The sequence below is a fragment of the Colletotrichum costaricense genome (genome assembly GCF_030867565.1).
Source record: "Colletotrichum costaricense strain IMI 309622 chromosome Unknown Scaffold_13.1, whole genome shotgun sequence".
In the NCBI taxonomy this organism is placed as follows: Eukaryota; Fungi; Ascomycota; class Sordariomycetes; order Glomerellales; family Glomerellaceae; genus Colletotrichum; species Colletotrichum costaricense.
This window is the reverse complement of record NW_026848242.1, coordinates 704,180-728,475: the sequence shown is the minus strand read 5'-3', so window position 1 is coordinate 728,475 and position 24,296 is coordinate 704,180. Positions and strand designations below refer to the sequence as shown.

General features: G+C 54.1%; 10 protein-coding genes across 10 annotated transcripts; 4 read left to right on the top strand and 6 right to left on the bottom strand.

Moving 5' to 3' along the window:
• Positions 1-102: 102 nt before the first annotated feature.
• CCOS01_11680 (uncharacterized protein) lies at positions 103-393 on the top strand (the record flags this gene model as incomplete). The annotated part of the gene is made up of 2 exons (XM_060459832.1): positions 103-205; positions 257-393. The coding sequence occupies 2 exons, from the start codon at positions 103-105 to the stop codon at positions 391-393; spliced, it is 240 nt and encodes a 79-aa protein (XP_060309663.1).
• Positions 394-721: 328 nt separating this feature from the next.
• On the top strand, positions 722-2,987 carry CCOS01_11679 (uncharacterized protein; the record flags this gene model as incomplete). Its single annotated transcript, XM_060459831.1, has 7 exons — positions 722-786; positions 925-1,082; positions 1,136-1,239; positions 1,289-1,468; positions 1,521-1,665; positions 1,717-1,869; positions 1,918-2,987. 7 exons carry the CDS (start codon positions 722-724, stop codon positions 2,985-2,987), a joined length of 1,875 nt encoding a protein of 624 aa, XP_060309662.1.
• An 840-nt stretch (positions 2,988-3,827) lies between these two features.
• On the bottom strand, positions 3,828-4,538 carry CCOS01_11678 (LSM domain-containing protein; the record flags this gene model as incomplete). Its single annotated transcript, XM_060459830.1, has 3 exons — positions 3,828-3,958; positions 4,088-4,159; positions 4,310-4,538. The coding sequence occupies 3 exons, from the start codon at positions 4,536-4,538 to the stop codon at positions 3,828-3,830; spliced, it is 432 nt and encodes a 143-aa protein (XP_060309661.1).
• A 106-nt stretch (positions 4,539-4,644) lies between these two features.
• Positions 4,645-4,980, bottom strand: CCOS01_11677 (uncharacterized protein; the record flags this gene model as incomplete). Its single annotated transcript, XM_060459829.1, has 1 exon — positions 4,645-4,980. One exon carries the CDS (start codon positions 4,978-4,980, stop codon positions 4,645-4,647), a length of 336 nt encoding a protein of 111 aa, XP_060309660.1.
• Positions 4,981-7,512: 2,532 nt separating this feature from the next.
• Positions 7,513-8,110, bottom strand: CCOS01_11676 (uncharacterized protein; the record flags this gene model as incomplete). Its single annotated transcript, XM_060459828.1, has 2 exons — positions 7,513-7,794; positions 7,889-8,110. 2 exons carry the CDS (start codon positions 8,108-8,110, stop codon positions 7,513-7,515), a joined length of 504 nt encoding a protein of 167 aa, XP_060309659.1.
• Positions 8,111-11,544: 3,434 nt separating this feature from the next.
• Positions 11,545-13,755, top strand: CCOS01_11675 (uncharacterized protein; the record flags this gene model as incomplete). Its single annotated transcript, XM_060459827.1, has 3 exons — positions 11,545-11,659; positions 12,123-12,236; positions 12,305-13,755. The coding sequence occupies 3 exons, from the start codon at positions 11,545-11,547 to the stop codon at positions 13,753-13,755; spliced, it is 1,680 nt and encodes a 559-aa protein (XP_060309658.1).
• An 894-nt stretch (positions 13,756-14,649) lies between these two features.
• CCOS01_11674 (uncharacterized protein) lies at positions 14,650-16,082 on the top strand (the record flags this gene model as incomplete). The annotated part of the gene is made up of 3 exons (XM_060459826.1): positions 14,650-14,849; positions 15,016-15,766; positions 15,852-16,082. 3 exons carry the CDS (start codon positions 14,650-14,652, stop codon positions 16,080-16,082), a joined length of 1,182 nt encoding a protein of 393 aa, XP_060309657.1.
• Positions 16,083-17,570: 1,488 nt separating this feature from the next.
• On the bottom strand, positions 17,571-17,678 carry CCOS01_11673 (uncharacterized protein; the record flags this gene model as incomplete). The annotated part of the gene is made up of 1 exon (XM_060459825.1): positions 17,571-17,678. One exon carries the CDS (start codon positions 17,676-17,678, stop codon positions 17,571-17,573), a length of 108 nt encoding a protein of 35 aa, XP_060309656.1.
• A 194-nt stretch (positions 17,679-17,872) lies between these two features.
• Positions 17,873-18,773, bottom strand: CCOS01_11672 (sorting nexin-3; the record flags this gene model as incomplete). Its single annotated transcript, XM_060459824.1, has 3 exons — positions 17,873-17,901; positions 18,029-18,350; positions 18,540-18,773. Coding segments are annotated over 3 exons (585 nt in total), but the record flags the coding sequence as incomplete, so codon positions are not given.
• A 1,414-nt stretch (positions 18,774-20,187) lies between these two features.
• On the bottom strand, positions 20,188-21,853 carry CCOS01_11671 (uncharacterized protein; the record flags this gene model as incomplete). The annotated part of the gene is made up of 2 exons (XM_060459823.1): positions 20,188-20,498; positions 20,557-21,853. 2 exons carry the CDS (start codon positions 21,851-21,853, stop codon positions 20,188-20,190), a joined length of 1,608 nt encoding a protein of 535 aa, XP_060309654.1.
• Positions 21,854-24,296: the final 2,443 nt, after the last annotated feature.

Below are 24,296 nucleotides of genomic sequence, written 5' to 3'. Positions count from 1 at the left end.
TCGACGACAACTCGATCATGGGCTTTGGATTTGGCTGACTCTGTGCAGACGTCGTAACGTCGACCAAGGGGGCCAAACTTTCTTCCACCGAAACTACTGATCATGGCCACCTCGCGATACCCCCAGTCCGACCTCCGTCGACAAGTTGGGTCGCCGAAACCCAAAATCCGAGGCGAGTCAACGCGCATGATGCCCTTCCGACCACGTTGCCGTCCCAGGATTGCTGACGCCTTGTCAATTGGCTTAGAAAACAAAGAGACCTTATGCCGAAACGTAATGATATACGGACACTGTCGATACGAGAACACCGGTTGCGCCTTCAACCACGACCAGAATCGTTCCAACTCGGTCCAGAATAGTCCCGGAGGACAGAGCAACCAATCTGATTTGTAGGTCACAGTCCAGATCCGCTTCGCTATCGTGACCGACTTCCATGGCCCAAAGAACCGTCCGAAATGCTCGAGAACTGTTGACGTTTGCTATCGGGACCTGATGCTCCTCTACTGGAGGAAAAGGAGGCGCCTCGATTGTAGAGGCCTTGGCATAGGATCAGCAGCGGTGCTAGACTCTGGCGATACATGTGCCTGACGAGCCTCGTTGCGGACTAAAGTTCTCGACATTGAGACCTACTTCGCATAAAAGGACGAGGTGGATCTTGGAATCGCAGTCCTGGATGAAGTCCCGCCGATCGGCTCTGGCATACATCGCGATATGCAGCAAGATGTCCGTGGATCTCGGACTGGTCACCCTATGGTCGATGTGGACTAAAGCTATGGCCGAAGAAATGTGAATGAAATTTGGATAGCGCCATGGAGGATGAGATGTAGACCACTAACTTGTAGAGCGAGCATTGACGATGACGGGAAATAATCAAACCTAACGACAAACAATGATAGTAGAAAGCTAACAGTTGGGTTTTAATAGCGCGAGAAAGGCCCTCAATGTCGACTCGCCTTCATTCACACCCGCCGGTCTGCCCTCGGTGGCATCACCGAGTGCAAATACGATAGCGGGCTCCAAGAAATCGACATTTTCCTCCCAGGCTGCGAGTGCAGCCGTTTTTACTCCCAGAGGAGCAGGCTGTACGTCTTGAGCCATGTTGTATCACGGACTATCTCATCTAACTTCTTCACAGCTGCGACGCCAGCCGCCGCTCCAGATGGAGAAGCCGCGTCGACAGTATTTAACCCTGCTACATTTCGAGAATTTACTCCATCAAACTTTGAGTTGAGTACTGGCGTATGGATGACCATGCCTAACAGCTTATTTGAGACTAACATCGAAAAAGATTACTGCCAATGGCTCAGCTTCCGACACAGGGCTCTCATTTGACCCCTTTGCTATGCCCAATGTTGCCCAGCCATTACCGGCCACACCTTTTAACCCTTATGCCGATGATCCTACCGGACTCGCTGGCTCAGGGGCCTACTTCCAACATCAAAATGCTTACACAGCCCCGCTTCAACCGGTGAGAGGACGCGAACTAGATATTTTTCTATGGCAAAACTGACGTCCGGCAGCTTCAATACCATCTGTACGCACCGGTTGGGCCGTATCGAGATGATTTGATGCCGTTCCAAAGGCAAATTCACGACTTCTTCTTACCTGAGAAGATGCGCGAGGAGATGCAACGCAAGTCCGAGGCCTTGCAGCAGGTCATGCCAAGTAAGCTGCACAATGAACAACAGGTACTATAGATTTCTAATGCTGTTGAAGACTCGACACTACCTCCGTTAGACAACTACTACTCCCTCGTTCCCCTTGATACCAGTCATCGGAAGAGTTCCAGTGTCTTTGGCTACACCACATGGGTGTACAAGGCTACATCCTCGAAGAACGGCAAAACATACTGCCTCAGACGGCTTGAGGGTATGCTCTCTGGCAATGCCTATCCTCGACATTACTAACGCAGAACAGGGTACCGACTAACCAACGAGCAAGCTATTCGCTCTGTCAAGGAGTGGCGAAGGCTCAACAACGGCAATGTGGTGGGAATACATGACGCCTTCACCACGAGAGCATTTGGCGACAGTTCCCTGTTCTTCGTACAAGACTACCATCCCCTCTCCAAGACACTCGCCGAACTTCACTTTTCTCAACCGGCTTCCACCCACGGCACCCGCTTCAGCGCAAAGAACCCCATAACCGAAAGCGTGCTATGGGGCTATATTTCCCAGATAGCCAATGCCTTGAAGGCTATCCACACATTGAATCTGGCTGCCAGATGCCTTGATATGAGCAAGGTCATTGTGACGGACAAGAATCGCATCCGGCTGAGTGCCTGCTCCATTTTGGATGTCGTTCAGTTCGACAACCGTCGGCCCGTTCAGGAGCTGCAACAAGAGGACTTGATTCAATTCGGGAAACTCATTTTATCACTAGCTACTAACACGCCGCCGAACCAGCTCACGAACCTCAAAGGGTCGATGGAACAGATGAGCAGGGTTTACTCGAAAGAAATCACGGATACTGTCTTGTGGCTTCTGACTCCCTCTCAGGTTGGTGCCACGCCCAAGGGTATAGAAGAATTTGTCCGGGGCATCGCAGTCCATATGGTTGCCACGCTAGATGCCAGTTTACAGGAAGCGGACGCCCTGAAGTCGGACCTGTTCCGCGAACTAGAAAACGGCCGCATAGTGCGCCTCATGGCCAAGCTTGGTGCCGTCAACGAACGGCAGGAATTCGACGGCGACAGGAACTGGTCAGAAAACGGCGAGCGATACATGCTCAAATTATTCCGGGACTACGTATTCCACCAAGTCGACGCGAACGGAAATCCCTTAGTAGACATGGGCCACATTATCCGATGCCTCAACAGGCTGGACGCCGGTAGCGACGACCGAATCTGCCTCACGAGTCGAGACGAGCAGACGAGCTTTGTCGTCAGCTATAAGGAGCTGAAGAAACAGCTCGGCAATGCGTTCGGGGAGCTTCTCAAGGCAGGGAAACAGACGTCGAACCGAGGGTTCCAGGGCACCTCTCACTAGAACGGGGAGGGTTGGGATTGCCACGGTTACGACAAGGATCGAGATCACGGTCACGAAAGGATGGGGAACGAGGCTTCGACGTACTTGGATTGCAATGCACGGGGCTGCGTTTCGAATGATGCGAGAAACCACTACGGAGTGTGATGACTGACATAGCGTTGGTTTTGAGACGTTGGACCAAGGATGAACGAACGGTGGGAACGGCGCGTGAGACGACAAGTGGACGCAATGTGTTCACTCGCTTGCTTGCCAGGTTTGAACGTATAAGAGGAGCGTATAGGAGCCTTCGGATTGAGCGGAGAAGGAATAGAAAAATGGGAGTGAGCGGTCTCGCTGACTGTGGGGAGATGCAGTTAGATGGGAGAGTACGAATGCGGGTAAAGAACAGTAACGAAATAAATCTCTTTTTCATTCATGTTTGTCGTGCACGAGGAGGTGAGGCCGGGGGACCGGCAAAGGCCTTCACTCATGCTGCTCTTCCCGCCATGATATTTGTGCCATACCTTCCCACCACCCCCCCCCCCCTTTTCTTTTTCGTTGGTCTTTCTATCTGGTGGATCTCTTTGATATGCCATCGTCATATTCATGTCCTCATGCTGATGTATGCTGCATGCCTACGACACACAAGCTACATTGCCGTCTCGCGTTTACCCAGACGTCCAGCCACAAGTCGCATCCCATCTCGCAGGGCACATTAAATCATGCCTTATCGATGAGTGTCGCTGGATGGGTCCCCACTTCCCTTGCCTTCCTTTTCTGCCTCACACACACAGTTGGGATATCAAGTCGAATTCAGCCCCCTGACTCCCCCCCTCCCCCCCCCTCCTTTCTCGGGTTTATTCACTCCTCCTCGGGCTGCGCAAACGGGTTCGCTATGGGCTCGCTTCCGTCGACGGGGCTGACGAGGACGAGGAGGGTTCCGCGGGCGACGATGAGGCCTAGGGACCTGGTCGTTTCGTTTCCTTCTTCGTCTGTTTGAGTTGTTTGTTTCTTGTCAGCCGCGAAGCCATATTGAAAGCTCCCCCCCCCCCCCCCCCCCCCGGTCCCCTTTCTGGTTTACGCCAAGGATGGGGCAAAGGCAAAGGTAGAGACACACGTACCTCTCATGACTTCCTGGACCTCGTCCAGCACCAGGTTCATCAGCGCATCGTATCCCTTCAACGTTCCAGTGACTGTGGTTTCCTAACGTCAGCAATCGATACACGCATGATTCCCACACACACACACACATAGCCCCTCCCCCCTCCCCCTTCGCAAGAATCATGGGAGGGGGGGTAAGAAGGAAAAAGGAAAAAGGAAAAGGGGGACAAAGTACAACGCACCTTCGCGCCCGCCGTTGAACTTGACAGTAATCTGCTTGTCCATATACTTTGACAAGTCGAGGATATTCTCCTTCTTGGGCCTCTCGCGATCGCCGCCCGAGCCCTGGGCTCCGCCTCGGTCGCCGCCGCCGCCGCCGCCGCCGCGACCTCCTCCCCTTCCGCCGCGGTAGTTTCCTCCTCCTCCGCCTCCGCCTCGGCCGCCGCCTCTGTGTGAGCCTCTATCCGCCATTGCGCCGCTGGGTTGTGTCCTGGTGTGTCGTGGCGTTTGTTTGTCTGTTTGTAGGAGGGGCTTAGGTCCTATGGTCTTGCTTGGAAGGTCCGTTATCGGGGCCTGGTTACCAATTCGAAAATGTCCCTCGATATTTGGTTACGGATTTTCGCTTTGTCGCGGGGTGACGTCGTTGAGAGATCGTGGGTGTGTTTTTTTGGCGGCTGGGATGTTTGGCCGAGAAGGCTAGGGTGAGAGGTTCGGTGGGAAAATGAGCTTGAGCTTGGTCCGGGCTTCTTCCATGGTGGGGCGGGTTCTGGTCTGCGTCCTTTCCCCTTCGCCCCTCCCCGCCGTTCAGAGGCCCGGGCTCCGTGATTGGCGGGGCGCGGGCTTTTCGTTCAATCGAAACCTGGAGGACGGGACGGGAATAGTTGAGGTACGGGTCCCTCACCGAGTTTACCATACCAAGAGGGAACCCCAAGAATTTGCGAATAGTGACTGTATATCGCCAAGGATGGAATTGATGATTTCTTCGTAGCTTCAGGATTTCTACATACAAGTGTACAGATCCGATGTTTCAAAAGGTTCTCACATGGCAAAAATAAGGCAGCCTGGCATGGCAGTCCGCGTGATACCATTGCTTCAATATTGCGCATAGCCACTGTTTTCTCGGTTCATGAAATACTTTATTTTGATTGTTCGCCGATTCGGGGTCTCTTGTCTTTGATCACGCGACGCTTCTTCCTTACCGTTCACCAACACTTTCTCAGCAATGAGCAAGTAGCCGAGGAAGGCTTTTTGTGCGGAAAGCTTGTCTTGCCGTCGCTAGACAACATAGAGGACATCACCAAATGCCAGTCAATTCAGTATCCGTACGGAGTGGTGAAAGAGACATATCGAGTCCCAGATACTCCGTAATGACAAAGAATAGACATCGATCGTTCGACTAAGGCCACATAGCCGTGTTACCGAGAAAATAAAGTTTCGGTAACGGGGAGGAAATACTGCTGCCTATCCGCATATTGGCACCGCAACGAAAAAAAGTTCCAATAACCATCACCATGAGCCAGTGAAGAAACAGAAAATCTAATTTCGGATTTTTGCTTCCTTCTGGGATCGGCGTGAAGACCGATGACTTTGCAGCAACGACGCGCAACGGTCAAGCCAAAACGTCTTGGCGATGATGAAGCCAGAGCGCGTCGTCGTTGAAATACGACTATGGGCTAGCTCGCCCCGTGTAAGTGACGACACACTATGATGTGTAAACCGCGGTACTCTGTATACCAAGGCTCACGGAACCGGTAAGCTAGGCTGTGCAGCTTCTTCTTTCCTTCTTGACTGATTTGACGAAGCCGGGGAAGGAGATGGAATTATCGGACCGGGGTTGGGAGGCTGGGAAACGTACTGTGTAGGTGAGCGATATACTTCATACTGGCTCGCGTGAGTGGTGTTGGTTCCTGTAAGAGAAGTAATCCTGGCGCGTGTTCCGTTGGTGATTTCCAAAATGTCTTGGCACTGCCCTCTGCGCCACCCCCGATGATATTGATGGGCACCAAGAGCACCACCCAAAAAGCGGGAAACAACGCATCATTACGCCGCTACATTAGACCTTTAGGTCAGTGCCATAAAGTGGGCATCGGGGAGTCCAGAGTTGATCTGGCGAATTCCCGAGGTTGTTGAGATTGCGCCTCTACTATCTCATTCGTCCTCCTTGTCCGGACATTTGGCCGGCCTTCTCTTGCAGATTGGAGGGGCCACGTACCGTGGTTACGAAGCCTAGTCAGCACTTCTGACCACTCTATCTCCCTGCAAAGTCCCTGTGATGTAAACACAAGTTAAGCAAAACCAAGGTGAGAAAATCTCGGAGTTAACGGGCTGCGAGGAACGTTTCCATATCAACCCAACCAACTTGAGAGGAGTGTTGTATCCGTATAGCAAAGTGTGTGTGACATTCAAGGTGTGCCCCCCTTTCCCACTCTCCAAGGGCGAAAGGGAAACCAAACCGATCAGCGAAAGCGAGCGAGCGGAGGGGCCGCTGGCCAGTGGCAACTGCTGCTCGATTTCATTCCAAAACATTGACAGGCCCAAAAATAAGGTAGTTGTTTTGCCCATCAGTGTCGGAGCGAGTTACATCCCAGCTGGTCGTCCGTCCCTGGAATTTCTGCACGTGCGTCGCGTGGGAAGGAGGGGGCAACACGGTAAGTGGTTCATGGCACATGGGAGGGATGGAGCTGCTAAGTCGGGAAACGTTTGGCTTGGTTTGGTTTTATAACGGCGTGAAGTGATGTTTGAGGGTGAGGGAGGCGATCAACCATGCCATGTGCGATTAGACATAATTAGAAGCGTTGTGGGCAGATGAGACTGCGGTTGACGATGATCTCACTCGTTGGCCTTTTAGAGTTGGTTTGCGCGGGCCCCCGAGTGCCGGCCGGCGCGAGATGCATATTCGTACCTAGTCCAGGACTCCAGAGGCATGCAAGGTATGTAGGTAGGTACTCGTGTACATACTCGAGCGGGGTGCGAAAGTCATGTTTCTGTGATGCTGAGGATCCGCTTGAGTCGCCCCGAAACAGGACGGGGTTGGCTTGTTGGACAGGCATCCTGGGTGGTGAGGATGAAGGGAGTTTATAGATTGGCGATACTTTGGGTCCCCGACCTCAAGTCTTGGTTAACGTCGGTACCTTTTCCCATGGTGTACAGAGCGGCAATGGCGTAGGTTTCTCGAGTAGGTAATGCGTTCCTCGCGTTCCGCTCCGTCCGAAAGGGATCAAAGCTTCCCAATTGTCGGGTCTCCGTGTTTCCTCTCTATCCCACCCACCGTCGTCCCTTGTCTGGATTTCTGTTCAGCATTAGCACTGTCTTTCTAGAAAGGTTCCATCTAAGGATGGGCCGCCTACCTGTGCCAGGTACTGCATACCGCGTACGGGTAGAGGGGCACGCCCGCGGTGCCATGGCCCCGGGCGCGCAACTTGACCAGCGGGCGCGCGGGTTCCCTCTATCTAGTTCGTCTTGGGTAACGTCGTACCTTGCTAAGGACTAAGAGGGCCTTGCTCCGCCCCTCCACCCCGTCCGCCGTCGAACTATGGCAGGCTTGTTCCCCTAGGCAAGGTAGCGATTCGCTTGCCGTCTGGCTGTCAAGTGCTGTATGATGTGCGTGCGCCGTGGCCGTCACGTCGCGCGGTGTAAGTCGGGACACACCAGGGTAAGACGGCAATTCAGAAAGATGGGATGTTTTAACGAGACGTGCCGGTTCGCCGGGGGCGGGAAGTATTGGATACTAGGCACGAGGTCAGGGTCAGATCACAGATGTGATGCAACGGAGAAGAAAGGGGCGGTGGTGGTTGTCAGTGGTGCGGCGTGCCTCTTCTTGTCTCGTTTCTGTGTCTTGTTTCTTGTCGTCCTCGTTTCTGTTCCTTTTCTGTACGGAGTAGGTAGGTAGGTAGGGTGTCTCTGTCAGGACTCAGTGGTATTCTTAGAGAAGTGAGAGGCACAGTAATGGAACGTAGCTTCCTGTCGGTGTCCCGGCAAGGTAGTTGGGCAGGTGAGGATCTACGGTGCGCTCCTCCCTCCGAGATTCCCACCCGGCAGCCCATATTTCCGACCGAGTCTCATGTTCAGCGCGGGCGGTGTCTCAAGCTTGTTATTCGCATGTCCATCCATCCATCCATCCATCCATCCATCCAGCAATCCATCCATTCCTCCTTGGACAACTCACTTTGTCATTCATCAATCACTCTACAGTAGTCTTGAGTCTCTCACAGTCGCAGACTCACCAGTCTCACACAGATGGTGCCCCCCTTCTTCCCGCCCGCTACTCCTCTCCTCTCGAAACACTCAAAGCCGACTGGCCGGTTGGCTCCTCCATTTCCCCAGTTTCCAGGCTGTGCACTGCACCAGGCTGGAGCCGGCTCTTTGGGGCCCAAAGACCATGGGCCTTGATCGAGAAAAGCAGACAGCTTGTTCCCCGCTCGTATTAATTGTGTTCGGCGTCCAATATCCTGCATCGACCATCTCCCGGCATCGAGAAGTTCTTCTAACTCCATGTCGCGGGCCGACGATAGGCACCTCGGTCTTAAAAGACAGGTCCCCCTTTTTTTTTTTTTTTGCTTAAATTTTGCAAATCAAACCTTGCCGCTTTGCCGACCCCTTGGGCGCATGATTTGCTTCTTAGCTTGGTTATCATTCTCCCCGAACCCGACACGTTCGGCTCCCAGAGCCGGACTGTTCAGCTTCCAAGCCTTCATAGGGCTGCCAGTCTTACATAAGGATACCGACGACAAGCGGGAAACGGCCTGCTTTTTTGTTCAATCTTACCTCATATTAGTCGCTCAATTGCTTTATACGACATCTCTGCGCCGGGTCCCAGCGCCACCCCCGTACACAGTTCGCCGTCATCCGTTTTGAAATTTCCCACTTTGCTCGTATAGGACAAGCTGCGTTTATCGACGGGTCAAGTACCAAGGAACTCAAGAGGCAATTAAAGAACGGCGGGGAGAAGGAAGAAGAAAAAATCGAAAAAGGACTCACCAAGAAAAAACCGCATCGCTGGGGACTCTCCCTATTACGCCGTCTTACATGGGCTGAAATTCTGAGCCGCGGAGACTGCACAAGCACAGGCACACAGGATAGCTTCTGCTGCTGCTTCTTCTTCAACGGACAGAGACGGACAGAGACAGACGGCCTGTCTCTGCACACAGCCCCGGGTCTAGTCCAGTCCAAACCAGCCCGTTGGTGTGGCCCCCACCAGAATTGCTTGGTTGTCGATTTTGTTGCTCTTTTGGGGCTTTTCGCGTGTTTGGGGGGCCGGGGCGGGCTGCGTTTCTGAGAGCTGGCGCCGGCGCGCACCCTAGTCCATATACTCATCATCACCACATTCCGCTGCCTTGGCTTGGCGTTTCTTTCAGGTAACCTCAACTCACTCTATCTCACCTGCCTCAAGGTAACCACAGCCCTTTTTACGGAATACACAGTTCGGATTTTAGTCGGGTATCTCTCGATTGATCTATCGCCTGCCCACCTCATCTTGTCTTGCGCCTTTGATGCCACGCTAGGAGCTGCTGTAGCTTCCTGCCTACTTCCCGGCAGCCGTTGGCTCTGCGCTGCTTCCCGCTCAAGTTCCACCAATCCTCCTCATCTCAATCTCACTTACACACGCCTCGTGCCTCATGCCTCACGCCTCACGCCTCACGCCTCACACCTCACACCTCACACTTTACACCCAAAAGGGGGACCCTGCCCTGCCCTGGCCCTCCTTCCTTGCCTTTCTTTCACTTATCCATCCACTCACTCACTCATCCTCACTATCTATACTGCGTACCTTACACAGTACTCCATACTGAGTCCAGTCCCTTTTAGACTCTCCGTACTTGGGAAAACTGAGGTGTCCTCGGGTTCCGTCAGTCCAAGCTTTTTAGGCTCCCTCCCTTCCCGACGAACGAAAAAAGAAGGACGCCGGGTCCCCTCTCCCACCCCCGGCCCCATCCGTTTAGTGGAACTCCCCTCCGCCCTTGCTGCACCGCATCTTTGCTTTCCATTGCGGTCCTGCACTGCATTTTCCCAGCCGTCCACCGCACACACACACTCACACTCACACTCACACTCACATACCATACCTTCCTTCCACACTTCCACACACCTCGCCTCGCGCTGGGCTGCCTTACCGCTCACTTGCTTCACACTAGCATCCCAACCCGCCTCTCGCCCTCTCTCAATCTCACTCTCACTCATTGACTTGGGTACTCACTCTCATACACACACATACTCGCCCGCCCGACTCATAGGGGTGCCGCCGCCCCTCTCCCCCCGTCGCGAAAAAAAGGGAGCCCACTCTTCAACACTCCCGTTCCGTCGTGTCTCTCCTAGTGCCTAAAGGCTCATCCCGGGTCTCACATCCAGAGGTACGGTACTCTTTCTCACTCTCTCTATTTCACTCACCTCACTTTCATACCGACACACGACATAACCAATTTGGGACTTTGCGGCTTTGCGGTGGGAACTCGGCACCCGCTTGCCCCTGTCATTGGGCAATTGGCCCGTAAACTCGCCTCTGCAGCTGCACCCGCCGTCCGCTCTTCTGTCCCTCTTCTCTCCTCCTCTCTCCCCGTCCCGTCCTCCAAGCAGTCCGTCCCATCTCCATCACTTTCACTTACCTACCAACCCACCAACCCTGCCTTACTCTACATGTCTTCTTATTCTCTCTCACGCCCACGGCGCGAGCACACACTTGCTTGAGTGATTTCTCTCTCTTTTCATCCCATCCAACTGCACATCGGCACTCTACCTGCTTGTGCTTGTAAGTACTTTGCCTACCTTACGTTACGTTAAGGTACCCCAAGTTCCCTTGTCTCGCCCTACCTTACTTTGCCTCTCTCCTACCTTAAGGTACTTTACCTTACGCCTATTTCCTACAAGTACCTTGCCTTACTCCTCCTCCCGAGTTCCGCCCCAGTTCCCAGCCAGCCCCCGTCCTGTGGCCCCGACCACGTCCCCCGTTTCCCCCCGTACAAATCCTGAACGAAACCCCGATTCCAACCCTCCTCCTCTCCCCCCGTCTTTTCTTGGCTCTCCGGCCTCATTCACTCCTCCCCCCCCTTGGATCAACAAAATCTCTCGTCCTTCTTTCGTTCGAAAGCTTGCTTGCTCCATCCCAAGCCCCTCCAACTCTCATCTGTTCTGTTACCTGAGGCATTCCCTCCTCACTTCACTGGGGCCCTGTCTGCTGGGTTGCCACCACCTCAAAAGGTGCTGCTCCGCCATGAACTAACCAACTCCTAGATTTCAGGATCCCTCTTATTACGCCCCGGGGCCCTTTGGCCTTCTCACACACACACACACATACTTTACACCACTCCACTCAAATCGCCATTCGTCTCACACACGCACCCGGCCTTTGGTTTTTACAGTTGATCTTACTCTAGAGGGAAGAAAGAAAGGGCCACAACGAGGAAGGGTGGAAAAAAGAGAAGAAGAAAAGACAACTTGCTCTCGCGGGATCCTCCCGTCTGTTGCCCGCGGTGACAATTTCACCATGGCGCATGCCCAGGATTCCCAAGAGCCCCATAAACGGAAACGGGACGCAGACGACGGCGGCGCTCAGCCAGCTCACTCTGATCGCATTCCCCAGCCTCCTCCGCCTCAGTCAGGTATGTGTGGTGCGCCAGTGTGTGTGTGATCCAAGAGTCGAAGTCTCCAGCAAGAAAACCAAAATCCAAAAAAAGAGAGCAAGAGAGCAAGCATGTCGCGATGCGCTGAAGGACTATGAGCCGTCGATCTCAGCCTTCAGCTGCATCTCGTCGTTGTCGTCGTCGCGCCCGGAGGCAATCGAGGTTAGACTCGCCATTGATCCCTCGCCCCGGCCTGCCTGCCAGCGCCGCCCGCACCTTGTTTTCTACCTCTTCATTGTTTCCCCAAACTTCATCCCTCCCGTCTCCATCTTCGTCTCTTCTCCAGCCCAGGCTTTCTCTCTCCATCTGCATCGCGCTTGTTCCAAGCCCCTTGGCAATGCTTAATTGACCTGTGCCATGGAATCTTGCCCCATAGGCCATACCCGCTTGCGCTGCATCTCATCTCGTCCCATGAACTAGTACTAATTGTCAACTCAAAAAGGCAATGCATCCATCATCAACTACCTATCCAAAGCCAGTACTGGTAGACTCCAGCTCATTCAGGGAGAGCCTGACACATTCTCGGATGTGCTTGGTTTATTAAATCAGTACGAAGGTACGGTTTTCCCCTTTTCTCTTGTCTGTGGGGTATTATGGAATATCATGCTCAACGGTCAACAATAGGAGTCCTCAATAGACATGAGAGTCTCGCGGCAAACTTGGGCGCCAAGCTCACCGGGCCCCGTCTGCTGAAAGCTATGGAGGGAGCTTTTGAAGGTCCCATCATTACCAACCCACCGCCTCCATACGGCGCGGCACCCGTGAGCTGGCTCGATATTGTCACCTTTGCCAAGACAAATCCTGAGAAATTTGTTCTCACCACCGGACACGATGGCGAGCGCACGTGTCAGTTCTACCTGAACGGCATCCAGACCCAAATTCTTGAAGATGACTGGCGGCTCATTATCAACGGTGCCTTGGACAGGTTCTCCGTGGTGTCCACGGCTCCCCTGGAAGAGGATGAGACGGCCGAAGTCGCGACACTGGAAATTGTGGAGCAGCGACTACAGGTTCTCATCAAGAAAGCCGATGAGATCGCCAAGAGGGCACGACAGCTCAACTACCACTTGAGCGGCCGCAGAGCCGGAATCAACTCACGTCATGGCGGACAGCAAGGAGGCAGCTCGGCCTTTCAGTCCGTCAACCACTCCAGAGGCCACGTTGCCCACGGAGCTGGATACGACCTTCATGCAGACCTGCTCCAGCAGTTCCTGTCATCTTCCCAAGCCTACCCCCCTCGAGTGCCCTCCAGCGCCGGCCTCGAGCAGGCCCATTCGACGGGCCAACACACGCCGCCCGCGACGAATCCTCATCCGCACTCACTACCCTTGCAAGGACGTCCAGTTGTCGTGCATGCGCCACCGGTCATGCCACAGAGAGATCCGTCGTATGACCCGTCGTCGCCGCACCGGGCCATCATCACCGCAAGGATAGAAAAGTTGAATAAGGGAGACCAGATTTGGCCGCCGTGCGACCGCTGCCGCAGGCTCAAGTCGCCGTGCATCAAGCACCTGACGGCTTGTCAGGGCTGCACGAAGAAGCACGCCAAGTGCGGGTGGAAAACGATTACCGAAGAAGAGATTGTCTGGCTCAACCGCGAGGCCAGCAGCAGCGCCGACGAAGCGCCACACGTGGAACCGAGCCCGATTCAGCCGGCGCCGGTGAGGACTTTACGATATGATCCAACACAGGACGACGGCCGAACCCACGAGCCGCCGCCGCAGCCTCAGCCGCCTACGTCGTCTTCCGCCAATCTTATGCCGGGAGGAGGAGACGTATCTCGGCCGGCTAGCAGGGGCCAGCCGGACCATCGCCAGCGGTCGCCGTTAGACCCTGGATCTCGAAGCAGGACGAGTAGCTTCATGGACGTAGAGCATGAACCACCCCCGCCGATGAATCACAAGCCCTGGATGCCGGAGCCGCACCCGCACCGCGGGGAGCAGCAGCATCAGAACCAACTGCCCAGTCTGAAGAACGATCATATGCTGCTCAGCCACATGGCGTCGGCTGCGACTGCGGCCGCTGATGCGCGGGATGCTACCTCGACCCCGGCGAGCAGCATGGTTGGACGATGAGCTAGGAAAGGACACCATTTGCGGCAGATGACTTGTCTTATCCGTGGAACATGGAACAGGCCGCCCTAGGAACAACACCATGCTCTTATTCAGAGGGATAGGATGGGGCAAACAGGATTCGAAAAGAGCGTACCGAGTGTGTGTTTGTGTGCGCAATGTGTGTAGTGCGTATAGTGCGTATGTGCGAGTGCATTGCGAGGTGCGAACCAAGGAAACAAAAGCAAAAAATCAGATAAATCCATAATGATATACAGTAAGCTCACTACAGTGCTGTGTCCAATTACTCAGTGGTGACGTCCAACTGGCTTACACTTCCATGTCCGTGGCGGTGTTTGAGTCTCAACACGTTAGGTAAGCATTGTACCTCAAGCCGTAAGACGAGGGAAGGTAAGGTAGCAGGGGGCAGTTACTTTGACGAATGACAGCGACTGGAAAGCCACATGAAGCAGGGGCCACACTTTCACAGTGGTGACAGCCGGCACGCCGGGTAAAGTGGGCCGCACAGATTGAAATCTGAGCGTGGCGCGTCGTTCCATCCGTATCTCAGCACGCTAAAGCAAATGGTGGACGGGGATAAGAAAAAAAAAGTTGCCCAGCTCCTATCCTACCTTAGATTCCCGTCCCGTCATCAAGGACGAGCCGTTCCCTCGCATCCAACCTAACCTCCCGCGACATGATATCGACGTAACGGTGCCTCCTTCGATATCAACAACCGTCACCACTTTCTTTAACCTCCCATTATCCGAGGCTCGCCACATAGAATACTGAATTCCTCTTACATCTTATAATCGACTTTTCGTCTTCCTACTAGCCGAAGCTATCCTGCTACAGCAACTGGAATCGCCTTTTCCCCCCGAATCGCCACACACTTTCTTCCTCCTCTCTACCGCCTGAATGGCTCACGCTCCCGCATCAGCCGAATTCATGTCTGCAAGAGGCGACCGGCCGGCTGCGCGCCGCGCCCCGGATACGACTTCGTACCCGACGTCCCGCGAGACGGGTGATATCATCCCCGACACAAAACAGAACCCGGCTGTGGGGGGCGAGAAGGAATCACCATTCGCAAAGTCATGGGTACATTTCGTTGCTGGAGGGTACGTCTGAAGCATATCTGTTCTTCTCTTCTCTCGTTATGCTCCGTCCATTCCCTTTTCGTTGGACAAAACGGTTGAAAGGGGGTTCTTGGGATAGGAAAGAAATTTTGCATAGGGGGGGGCGCGCCACAAGAGAAAGCTAACAAGACTTGTTTAACCCTTCCAGAGTCGGAGGTATGACGGCCGCAACACTCACAGCACCACTCGACGTCCTCAAAACCCGCCTCCAATCCGACTTTTATCAAGCTCAGCTCCGCGCCTCCCACGCCGCTCGCGCTCAGGCTGTAGGCACCCTCTCCCCCTACCGCGCCGCCCTTTTCCACCTCCGCGAGACCTTCCAGATCCTGGGCTCCGTCTACAAGATTGAGGGTCCCCGCGCGCTTTTCAAGGGCCTCGGACCGAATCTCATTGGCGTCATTCCCGCGAGGAGCATAAACTTTTACACCTACGGCAACGGCAAGCGCCTCATTGCAGAATATGTCAACGGCGGCGAGGAAGGGGCGGGCGTCCACCTCGCAGCAGGCGTGCTGGCCGGCGTGACGACGAGCACGGCGACGAACCCCATCTGGCTCGTAAAGACCCGCCTGCAGCTCGACAAGAACGTGGCGGAGAAGAGCGGCGGCGTGCAGCAGAGGCAGTATCGCAACAGCTGGGACTGCATCAAGCAGGTGCTGCGGACCGAGGGCGTCCGGGGCATGTACAAGGGCATGAGCGCGAGTTACCTGGGCGTGGCGGAGAGCACGCTGCAGTGGGTGCTGTACGAGAACCTCAAGAACAGGCTGGCGGCGCGCGAGGAGCGCATCGTCGCGAGCGGGAGGGAGAAGACGTTTTGGGACCAAACGGTGGATTGGATGGGGAATGCTGGTGCTGCTGGCGGTGCCAAGCTGGTTGCTGCCATTCTTGCTTACCCTCACGAGGTATGATTTACACGATACTCTCTCTCCGATGATGGCTTTTCGTCATCGGGCCACTTATAACATACTCACTGACACTACCTACTAGGTTGCGCGAACGAGACTACGACAGGCGCCCCTGGCCAACGGACAGCTCAAGTACACTGGCCTCTGGCAGTGCTTCCGCGTCGTCTGGATCGAGGAGGGCTTCATGGGCCTGTACGGCGGTCTTACGCCGCACCTGATGCGCACCGTCCCCAGCGCGGCCATCATGTTTGGCATGTACGAGGGTATACTACGCCTCTTTGGCGCCTCCAGCAAGGCTAGCGCGAGCTTGTGAGAAGCCTCGTCATGCCCTGCCGATGGGGGGTTCCCGACCAACGACCACCAACACTACCACCAAACGAGTTCTCACTACACGCCAGCGACGATTATACCAGACCTGCGCCCGAACTCCTCTTTGGATGTAACAACCTATTGTACTATAATACACATCAACACACACACACACACCAACCCTCACGACCAAAACGATCGACGCAAAAAACCATCGCAGCTCTGGGAAGTAAACGGAACGGATCGGGACTCAACGGATCAAGGGGACGAAGGGCCTTTCGACGATTCTCTTCTCACCCCCCTCTTTGACGGCTGTTTGACGAAAATTTGAGGGTCTCTTCATGTACGATACGAGCTGAAGGCGAAACGATCCCTAGACTTTCTTGGTCTGAAAGGACGACCCCTTTTTGATCCATAGGGGTGGAGGCAGCTCTTTCACGAGAAGCGTGATTTGAGCCCCGGCATGATTCACCTCACTGGTTAACACTATTCTTCTAGGGGGAGAACGAGGGGCATAAGAAGGCGTTTTGGGGGGAATAAAAGGGGAAACTCCCTCTATTGTATAAAACCAGTTTTAAAGAAAAATAGCCCATGAGGTTTCATCTTCACTAGATGGCAGATGGTAAACATCTGTGTATCATAATGTAAAACAAAGAGAAAAAAGCAGCAATTTCAACCCGTCAATCATTCCATTACGATTATGTGCTCTGCAGTGATTCACGTAGTACGTGCAGTCGAGACATCGCAATAGACCATTGAACTTGATTGAGTGAGAGTTTGTCTGGCGAGGGAGGGATTCCACCCGTCTTTTTCCTTCACAGCCTCTTCCAAGACAAACACCCAGGTCTGATGTCTGAACTCCCTTCTCAGTTCTCGAAGCTCGCTTAATTCGATGCTAGAGGGTTCCTTCCTTCCTTCACCAACTGCAAATTTCAACGCCATGTACCCCAGAGCTCGTTGCTTCCCAACATTTCAATCTCGAAAAACGTAAAAAAAGGAAACAAGACTCCTCCCGCTGTCAGGTACCCTATAGAAGGAACAGGAAATTAACCTTCAAAAGAAAGCATGAACTGAGTCACTTGCAATCCTCTTCCTGCACGGAAATGGGATCACCAGGCAACGACAGTCTCTGCACTCCACCCGGTCATACATGTATAATCCGTTACTGGGTATGGGTCGTTTTGTCAACAGTCATGATTCTCAGATTTTTCTTCATTTTTTGGCTTGATAACGCCCAGCCCAGCCTCTCCCTCCTCCTCCTCCTCCCCCCCCCCCCCCCCCCCTCCCCCTCCCCTTCCCCTTCCCCAATCTCGGGGAAAAAGAAACCGTGGGGTGTCCCCCCCGGGGGGGTTTTGTGGCCGGCGCAAAAAAAAAAAAAAAGGGGGGGGGAGAACCCAAGCTTTTTTTGGGGGGGGGGGGGGGGAACGAAAGCTGTTTTTGATGGGATAAAGCTGAACATCAACAAGCAATAAACACTACGATAAGGAAGAAACTAGAAAAAGAAGAGGGAGAAAACTCGCACACCAATGGCCGTAGACATTGACTGAACCCCCCATTTGCTTTTATACCACCCTTCAATTTTTGTCCAATCCACACGCATCCCAGGGTCCACCCACGTCCCAGGTTCCAAACAATAACCCAGGCGTTCAAAGGGGCTCATTCATAAGAGATGGAGCTCTTCGCAGTCAGCCCTTCTTCGAGCTGCATGTCGGTGCGATGGTGCTTGGGCGGCCTCTTGCGTAGTTTGTTCGGTGATCGCGAAACAGACGAGGAGAAGCTGACGCGGAGCTTCAGTCACCACGCGTTGCGGTCCCAGTTGGGATCTGTCCCAAAATCACGTCAGTTCATGCCTTCTACGCCTCGATATCGTTGCAATCCACCCCGATAGCCAAGCGCAGCATCACCAAAGACTGTGCGTAGATAATCACAAGCCAGAAAGCCAGCCCTTACCTTGAACAAAAGCGGCCAAGACCTTGCTGCCCGTCTGCAGAAGCGGGTGTCCGACGACGATGCGCAAGAACTTTTCGAGGCCGGCGCGGCGGCCCTCGATGACGTCGTCGCTGAAGCGGTTCGTAAACACCTTGCCGGGCAAGGGCGGGATGGTGACGCGGGCGCTCTCGCGCTCGAGAATGTCGCGGAAGTACTCAAAGTCGGAGTAGCGGCGGCGCACGCTCGAGGCGCGGAGCTTGAAGGCGGGGATGTTGGTGCGGCAGACAATCTCGTAGTCGGTGTACATGCTGCGGCCCATGCCGTGGGTTCTGGGGTTGCGGACCTAGAGGGGAAAGGAGGTTTGTTAGATTGTGTGAACTAGATCCCTTGCTTCTGGGCGCATGCGACAATGGCCGGGCAGGCGAGCCGTGGGGAGGGTGAATAGAGAGCATTGGAGAGGGATTATCGTGACAGGCTAGAGAGGACCGGGGGTTGCGCTGCAGCTGTGGAAAGACTGCTGGACGTTTCTCACCTCGATCTCGAGAAAGTTCTCCGGCGGGCCGTAAATTTCGTCAAAAGACTGTTGTCGGTTATCCGGCATTGCCTGCATGATGGGCCGGTGAAAGCGCGGCGAGGCCTGTGATCCGGTCGGGGAGGTGGGAGAAGTGGGCTCAGCGCTGGGAGCGCGAGCGGCGTTCTGGCTTCCGGAATCCGTTTTGGCGGCTTTGTCCTCGGTGGGAAGAGGGGAGTTGCGGTCGGCGAGGCGGCTGTTTGTTTCTCACGTTCTTTCGCGCGAGGGATGGGCGGGGGAGAGGGCGTGGAGACTGTCGTCGAGGTACGGTATGCGCAAGCGCGATATCGGGTTCGGTGGAAACGGCTGCTCTCTTCTGTGCTGACTGCTGTTCCGGGATACCCTGCTCCTTCTCTTTCCTGTAGCTATTGTCTGCTACGAACCGGTGAGACTTGTCGTGTGACTGGGACCTTTGTTCCGAGGCGAGGCGATGTGAGGTGAAGTTGGGTTGTTCGTTGTGGGGAAAAATGTCGAGGTGGGAGGTGGGGGAATCAAGGCGGGTGCGAAGTGCGGCCGATTACGACAAAAATGGGTGGCAGCAATCAAGCAGTGTGCGGCGTGGTTTACCTTGGTCCTTGGGTGCCTGTCACCTTACTGTAGCTGGTGGAATTGCGGGGGAGCAATATGACGAACGCCAGTCCCGGCCGCTGCCGCAATAGACCGGTTTGCTTGATTATTGGGAGGAGGAGGCTGAGCCGATGCACCGTCTGAGGGTACGAGGTGGGGGGCACTTCCTCGTAACTGTGAGCGGTACGGACAGCGGTACGGGGTAGCGCTGCCCAATTGAGCAGGTGGGGGTGCCTTGTGGACCGGGAGGTATTTCTGGAGTTCCCAAGTGCACAGCAAGTAAGGGTAAGTAACTACTCAGTTATACACACCACTTTCACTTCGATTGAACGAGTCTGGGTGTGTAGCAAGGAAAGTAAAACTGGACTGTTGGTTCAATGGTCTTCCTTTCTTTCCTCGCATTTTATAAGTTTCACAGGACTCCCTGGGTTCCAACCAAATCTCAAGCTGCTGTTGGAATCAAGGTTGGATTCGCGTTGCTAAAATAGATATCTTTTACCCCATTCAGCAGAACCCCAACTTTTCGGAACTACCTTTCTTTCTGCAGATCGCCCTCGTTGTATCTTAGCCTCGTGTGCCATGTGCGTCCACTCCTCGATGCTAGCATACAAATACATTCATTGACCACCAGCAGGTGCAGTGTGTATGTTGGACCACTGCTAAGGCACCCTGCTCACGTCTCGCGGCCAGTGGGCCTCGACCATTCCAGTCTTCCGGCGTCGGGATCACACTGCTCGCCGCAGCAGACGCCATAGACCGGTGGTAAATGGGTAGGATGATGCTGGGGCGACATGAGTCCTCTGAAAATAAGCAACCAGTAAACGCCGAGTTCTCACCTCCAAGCCAATCCTCTATTCGTGTTTGTACACTGAATCCGCCACGTTCCCGGAGCCTGGTTCTGACAGCTTCAGCTTCAGTAACCTCCTCCAGCCGAAGGAGTTCACGCCGTCATTTCATGTCCGAAATGTTCACGACCTCAGACTTCGGCATCTGAGACGTGCGTCTTGCCCGATCGATCCAGCCATCGTTGGCCCCTACCCGCTCACTTCTTGTCCGCAAATCTCTGGTGAATAGCACGGATCTGCTCCTCGACATTCAGGTTGTGCAGGTGGTTGATGTGAGCCTGGCTCTTGCCATCAGGATTACCATCGAAACTATGAATCGTGGCCTTTTTGCGCCGAGCAGCCTCTTCTTCCGACAGGGGTTGGCCGGTGACGCCGTCAAAGACGTCGCTTCTCTGACTGGCAAGTCGCTTCAAGTTATTTGCGACATCCGCCGTGGACAAGTTGGTCGTGGAGTATCTAGCTTCTGCCTTTGCCTTTTGGTCCTTCCATTGAGGGTCCAGCAGTTCAACTACAGAAACTGTTAGCAATATTCAACTTTCATTCTGCAAGGCGGCTGTCAGGCTTACTCCTCATATGATCCTGCAGCTCATCCATGGGAATTTGCTGCTTGCAGTTCGGGCATAGCGCCATCTGGACACTCTGTTTGTTGGCCGCTCGTTGGAGTGCGCGGGGCACGTAGTTCTCTTTAATCTTCATCGGAGCAGTTCCGCCACGAGCTTCAGCGCGTGCTTGTTGTTCCCGGGCACGTGCCTCTGTCCTCTCCTGGATCCTCCGCTCTTCCTCCTCCTCTTCTGCTGATCGTCGCGGTGTGCCGTCTGGATATCCTTGGAAGCCTACTGGGGCTTGCGCCTGGAATTGCTGCTGCTGCTGCTGCTGCTGCTGAGGCGCATAGCCAGTGTGAACTGGTAACGTCTGAGAGGTCTGGGGGTAGGCGTTGTACGAGGTTTCCTCATCGGGCATGGCCTCCTCAATGCGAAGATTGGTTAATGATGCCTTGTTCCTCTCCTCAAGGGAAGCGTATTGCAGTTCGGAAAGATTCGTCGGAGGCGGCAGGTTCGCGGACTCGTCGGCATCTGTGAAGACAATAGTCTCGACAACCACAAAGTCGTTCCAGTCGATCCGGGCAAACTCAAGCTTCTTCTTCTCATCTTCCTCCTCTTTCTTTACCTTCTCAACTTCCTGGAACTTTGAGTACTCGGCACGTTGCTTCGCGCGGCTCAGAACATGGTACTTGTCGTCGATGTTTTGCTGGATATGGTTGATCCTCTCTTGCTCAATCTTGCCGCCTTCGCCACCCAAGCCGCTGGCTCTCAATAACGCTGTGTACTGGTCGACCTGATGTTGGAAAAAGTTGTGGAACGTGTGGTTCGGAATGAGGAATTGGAACTGGGGGTTTCCGGCCTCGCGTTGGGCAAGCTGGGTCATAAACTGGCGACCATTCTTCGCGACAAATAGGGCGGTCAATCGGATGACCTCGAGATCCTTCTGATTGATGCGCGGCATGCGGGCCGAGAACTGGAAATCGGGAGGCTTGGGCGGGCCTTGGGGCTTCTGCTCGACGGGTGTTGCTGCTTCGTTGGCGCGTCCTGCTGCGATGGCGGTGCCGCGGCCGGCCTTGATCTCATCAAGGCGCCACTGATAGAATGCATGGTATGCGTCGGTATTGTTAAGGAAACTGAATTTGGGGTTGGAGCGCTCCTTTTCGCGAATTCTGTCCTCAAAGATGAGACCGTTTCGCGCAACGTAACCTGCCGTCTTTTCGAGAACATTACGAATCTCGCGAGGCGGCAGAACAACACCGGTAGGAGGCTTGAGTTCGTCCAACACGGCGGCGGCGTCGCCGTTGGTCGCAGTCGAGGCCATGTTGTGTGAGGAGGGCGCTCGCAGTTCGGAATGATGTCGTCAGGAGGCGGCGCGTTGGGTGGAAGTCGAAACGAAGGCAAAGCTCACCAGCCGCGTTCGTTAACTTTTTTCGGAGGTTCCCAGGCAACCTCGACGCCGAACCGGCTGGCAAGTATCTTAGTCAGCCGATTTTTGGGAGGACGCGGTGCACGGGCCATACTGGTTTCCACCTGCATATTCGTCGCATTTGGCCATCTTGGGTCCTGTGAACAACCTCAGGTGGCAGGTGGTTCTCCATGACACCTATCTTACCTTCATAGTGAACAATGTTGCTCATTATCATCACCAAGGCCCATGGCGTGGCGGGGAATGTCCTCGTTTGAATTGCCCCGCTCCCATGGGTCACGAGTTCGAGCCTCGTGAAAAATCGCTAGTATCGTTATAGGTTACAACTGAGGAATAGTACGTAACAATGATCTAGTGATTTTCGTAGGCTCCCCGTGAGGGGGGCTGAGCTTTTGCATCTTTCTTCCAATGAATGATGGATGATGATATCTTTTGGTCTAGACTCTTCTTATCGATGTGGAAGTAAGTAGGTAAGTCTGTTGGTCCTCGGAGTGCCGTCAAGCTTCTCTCACTTACACCACGGCAGTGCGTTAACCACTTCTTCCGAATCTCCGGCCTTTCAAGAGTTTGGTTGACATCTTTTGCAGGAACCAACACCGATGGTCTTGAGTAGGTTCTGAGCCAATCATGATTTCTGCTTCTAGGAGTTGTCTCAAAGCGGGAAGCAAGGGATTGTCATCAGAGGCATATGTCTAAGAATGAAGGGATGCCGTTGAAGCTGCATTCCGATATCACAAATTCCACCTGCTCACATACCTTGGCGAGGCATTGAACAGCCACTCAACGCGTGCCACTCGCTCTCCAGCCCTTTGAGGCTCGAGCAAGGTGGCTTTATGATGTCTCGAGGCTGGCCAGTTATTCACCAGAGGCAGAAAGGCTAGTTGGTGGCCATGGCGATGTTTTCATCGCGTTCTGCATATGGGGGCTAAAATCGATGTCGAAACCTCCATATGCGGTGCGTGACACTGCTGCAATGGAAATAGATTGTGGGGCCATTTGGTGCAGTTGAGAAGGATAGGCCTAGGTGAAGTTGTGTAAGGTAGAGTTGCCTTACGTACGCCGTCTCTTTTTCAGCCGCATTGTACCGGTGCACAGGCCAGCGTCCATCAATAGTGGGCATGGAGAGCATGGATGGGGTCCATCGCGCCAGTGCGTCTACGCCTAGGCGGATGAAAAGCTGAACTCTGTCAGTACCTAGTTGGGATAGGTACCTTAGGTATTTGAGGCCGGTCGCAGAAAGAACAATGGGCAGCCACAGCACGTCTCCCGCCGTCTACATTTGGCGCTAGAGGAGCACGGGTACGCGGCCGGAGCTAAGATAACGCAGCTCCAAAGCAGGTACTCCAAGACATTGGACGGGCTAAAATTTATTTTATCTCCAAGGTACGTTTATGGATAGCTCTCTCGTGTTAAGGACACTTGTCCAACATCAACCGTGTCTTCTTGTACGTTAGATCGAGGACAAGATTAATGTAGAGTATTGCGCTCTGACGGTTATGTGGGAGGAACATCTAGACAATACCTTACCGTGTAGGTATGAGTAGTTGGGGTCCAGGGCTTTGCTACCACCTCACATGCTGATTGACAATCAATCGGTACCACCGTGAAGCGCGTAAAGTGCTTCTTACCTCAGATTGGCAAACTTCCAAAGGTAACCCCCGGCGCATCGGTGGGGTGTAGGGTGGTCCAAATATACGCGTCCACAGGTCTCCCCCTTACCCGAGCTTTCTAGGGATCACGTTCACTGTCAATTCGAGCAGCACGTCGGTGTACCTCACGGACTACTTTGACCACTGACATGATTCTATTCCTTTTATAAGTGAGATGGTAGTGTAATGGAGGTAGTGAGCGCCCGAGAGAGAAGCGTCTGCCCTGCTTGTCCGCACGTCTACTCCGTACTGAGTGCCCGTACTATCTACTGTCTAAGGGGTCGACCCAGCCGTAGGGAATCGTGGGAAGGGGGGCGTGGATGGACTCAAGGGGGAGGGGGATCACTGGATGGAGCCAGGAAGGTCCCAGGCAGGCCCTAGCTTCAACCAATTGCTGGCTGTCAAACCACATGGGATGAGGCCACTTAAGCTACAACTCCGACCCTGACCCCCTTATCCTCCCTTCCAGCCTGGCCTCCCCCCCAGCTGTCATCAGCTTCCGCGGTGTAAACTTTCCGCCAGGCAGTGAACCCAGATTCTACCTCAACAGTTACTTCGTTTCTCTACGGATACCTGCCCCTGCTCCCTTTTTCTTCCATCTACCTTACTCCAACCAGGAAGAAAAAGCATCCTCCTTTTTTTTTCTTCTTGTTCCATTGAGGGCATTCTTCTACTGAGCCCGTCATTCA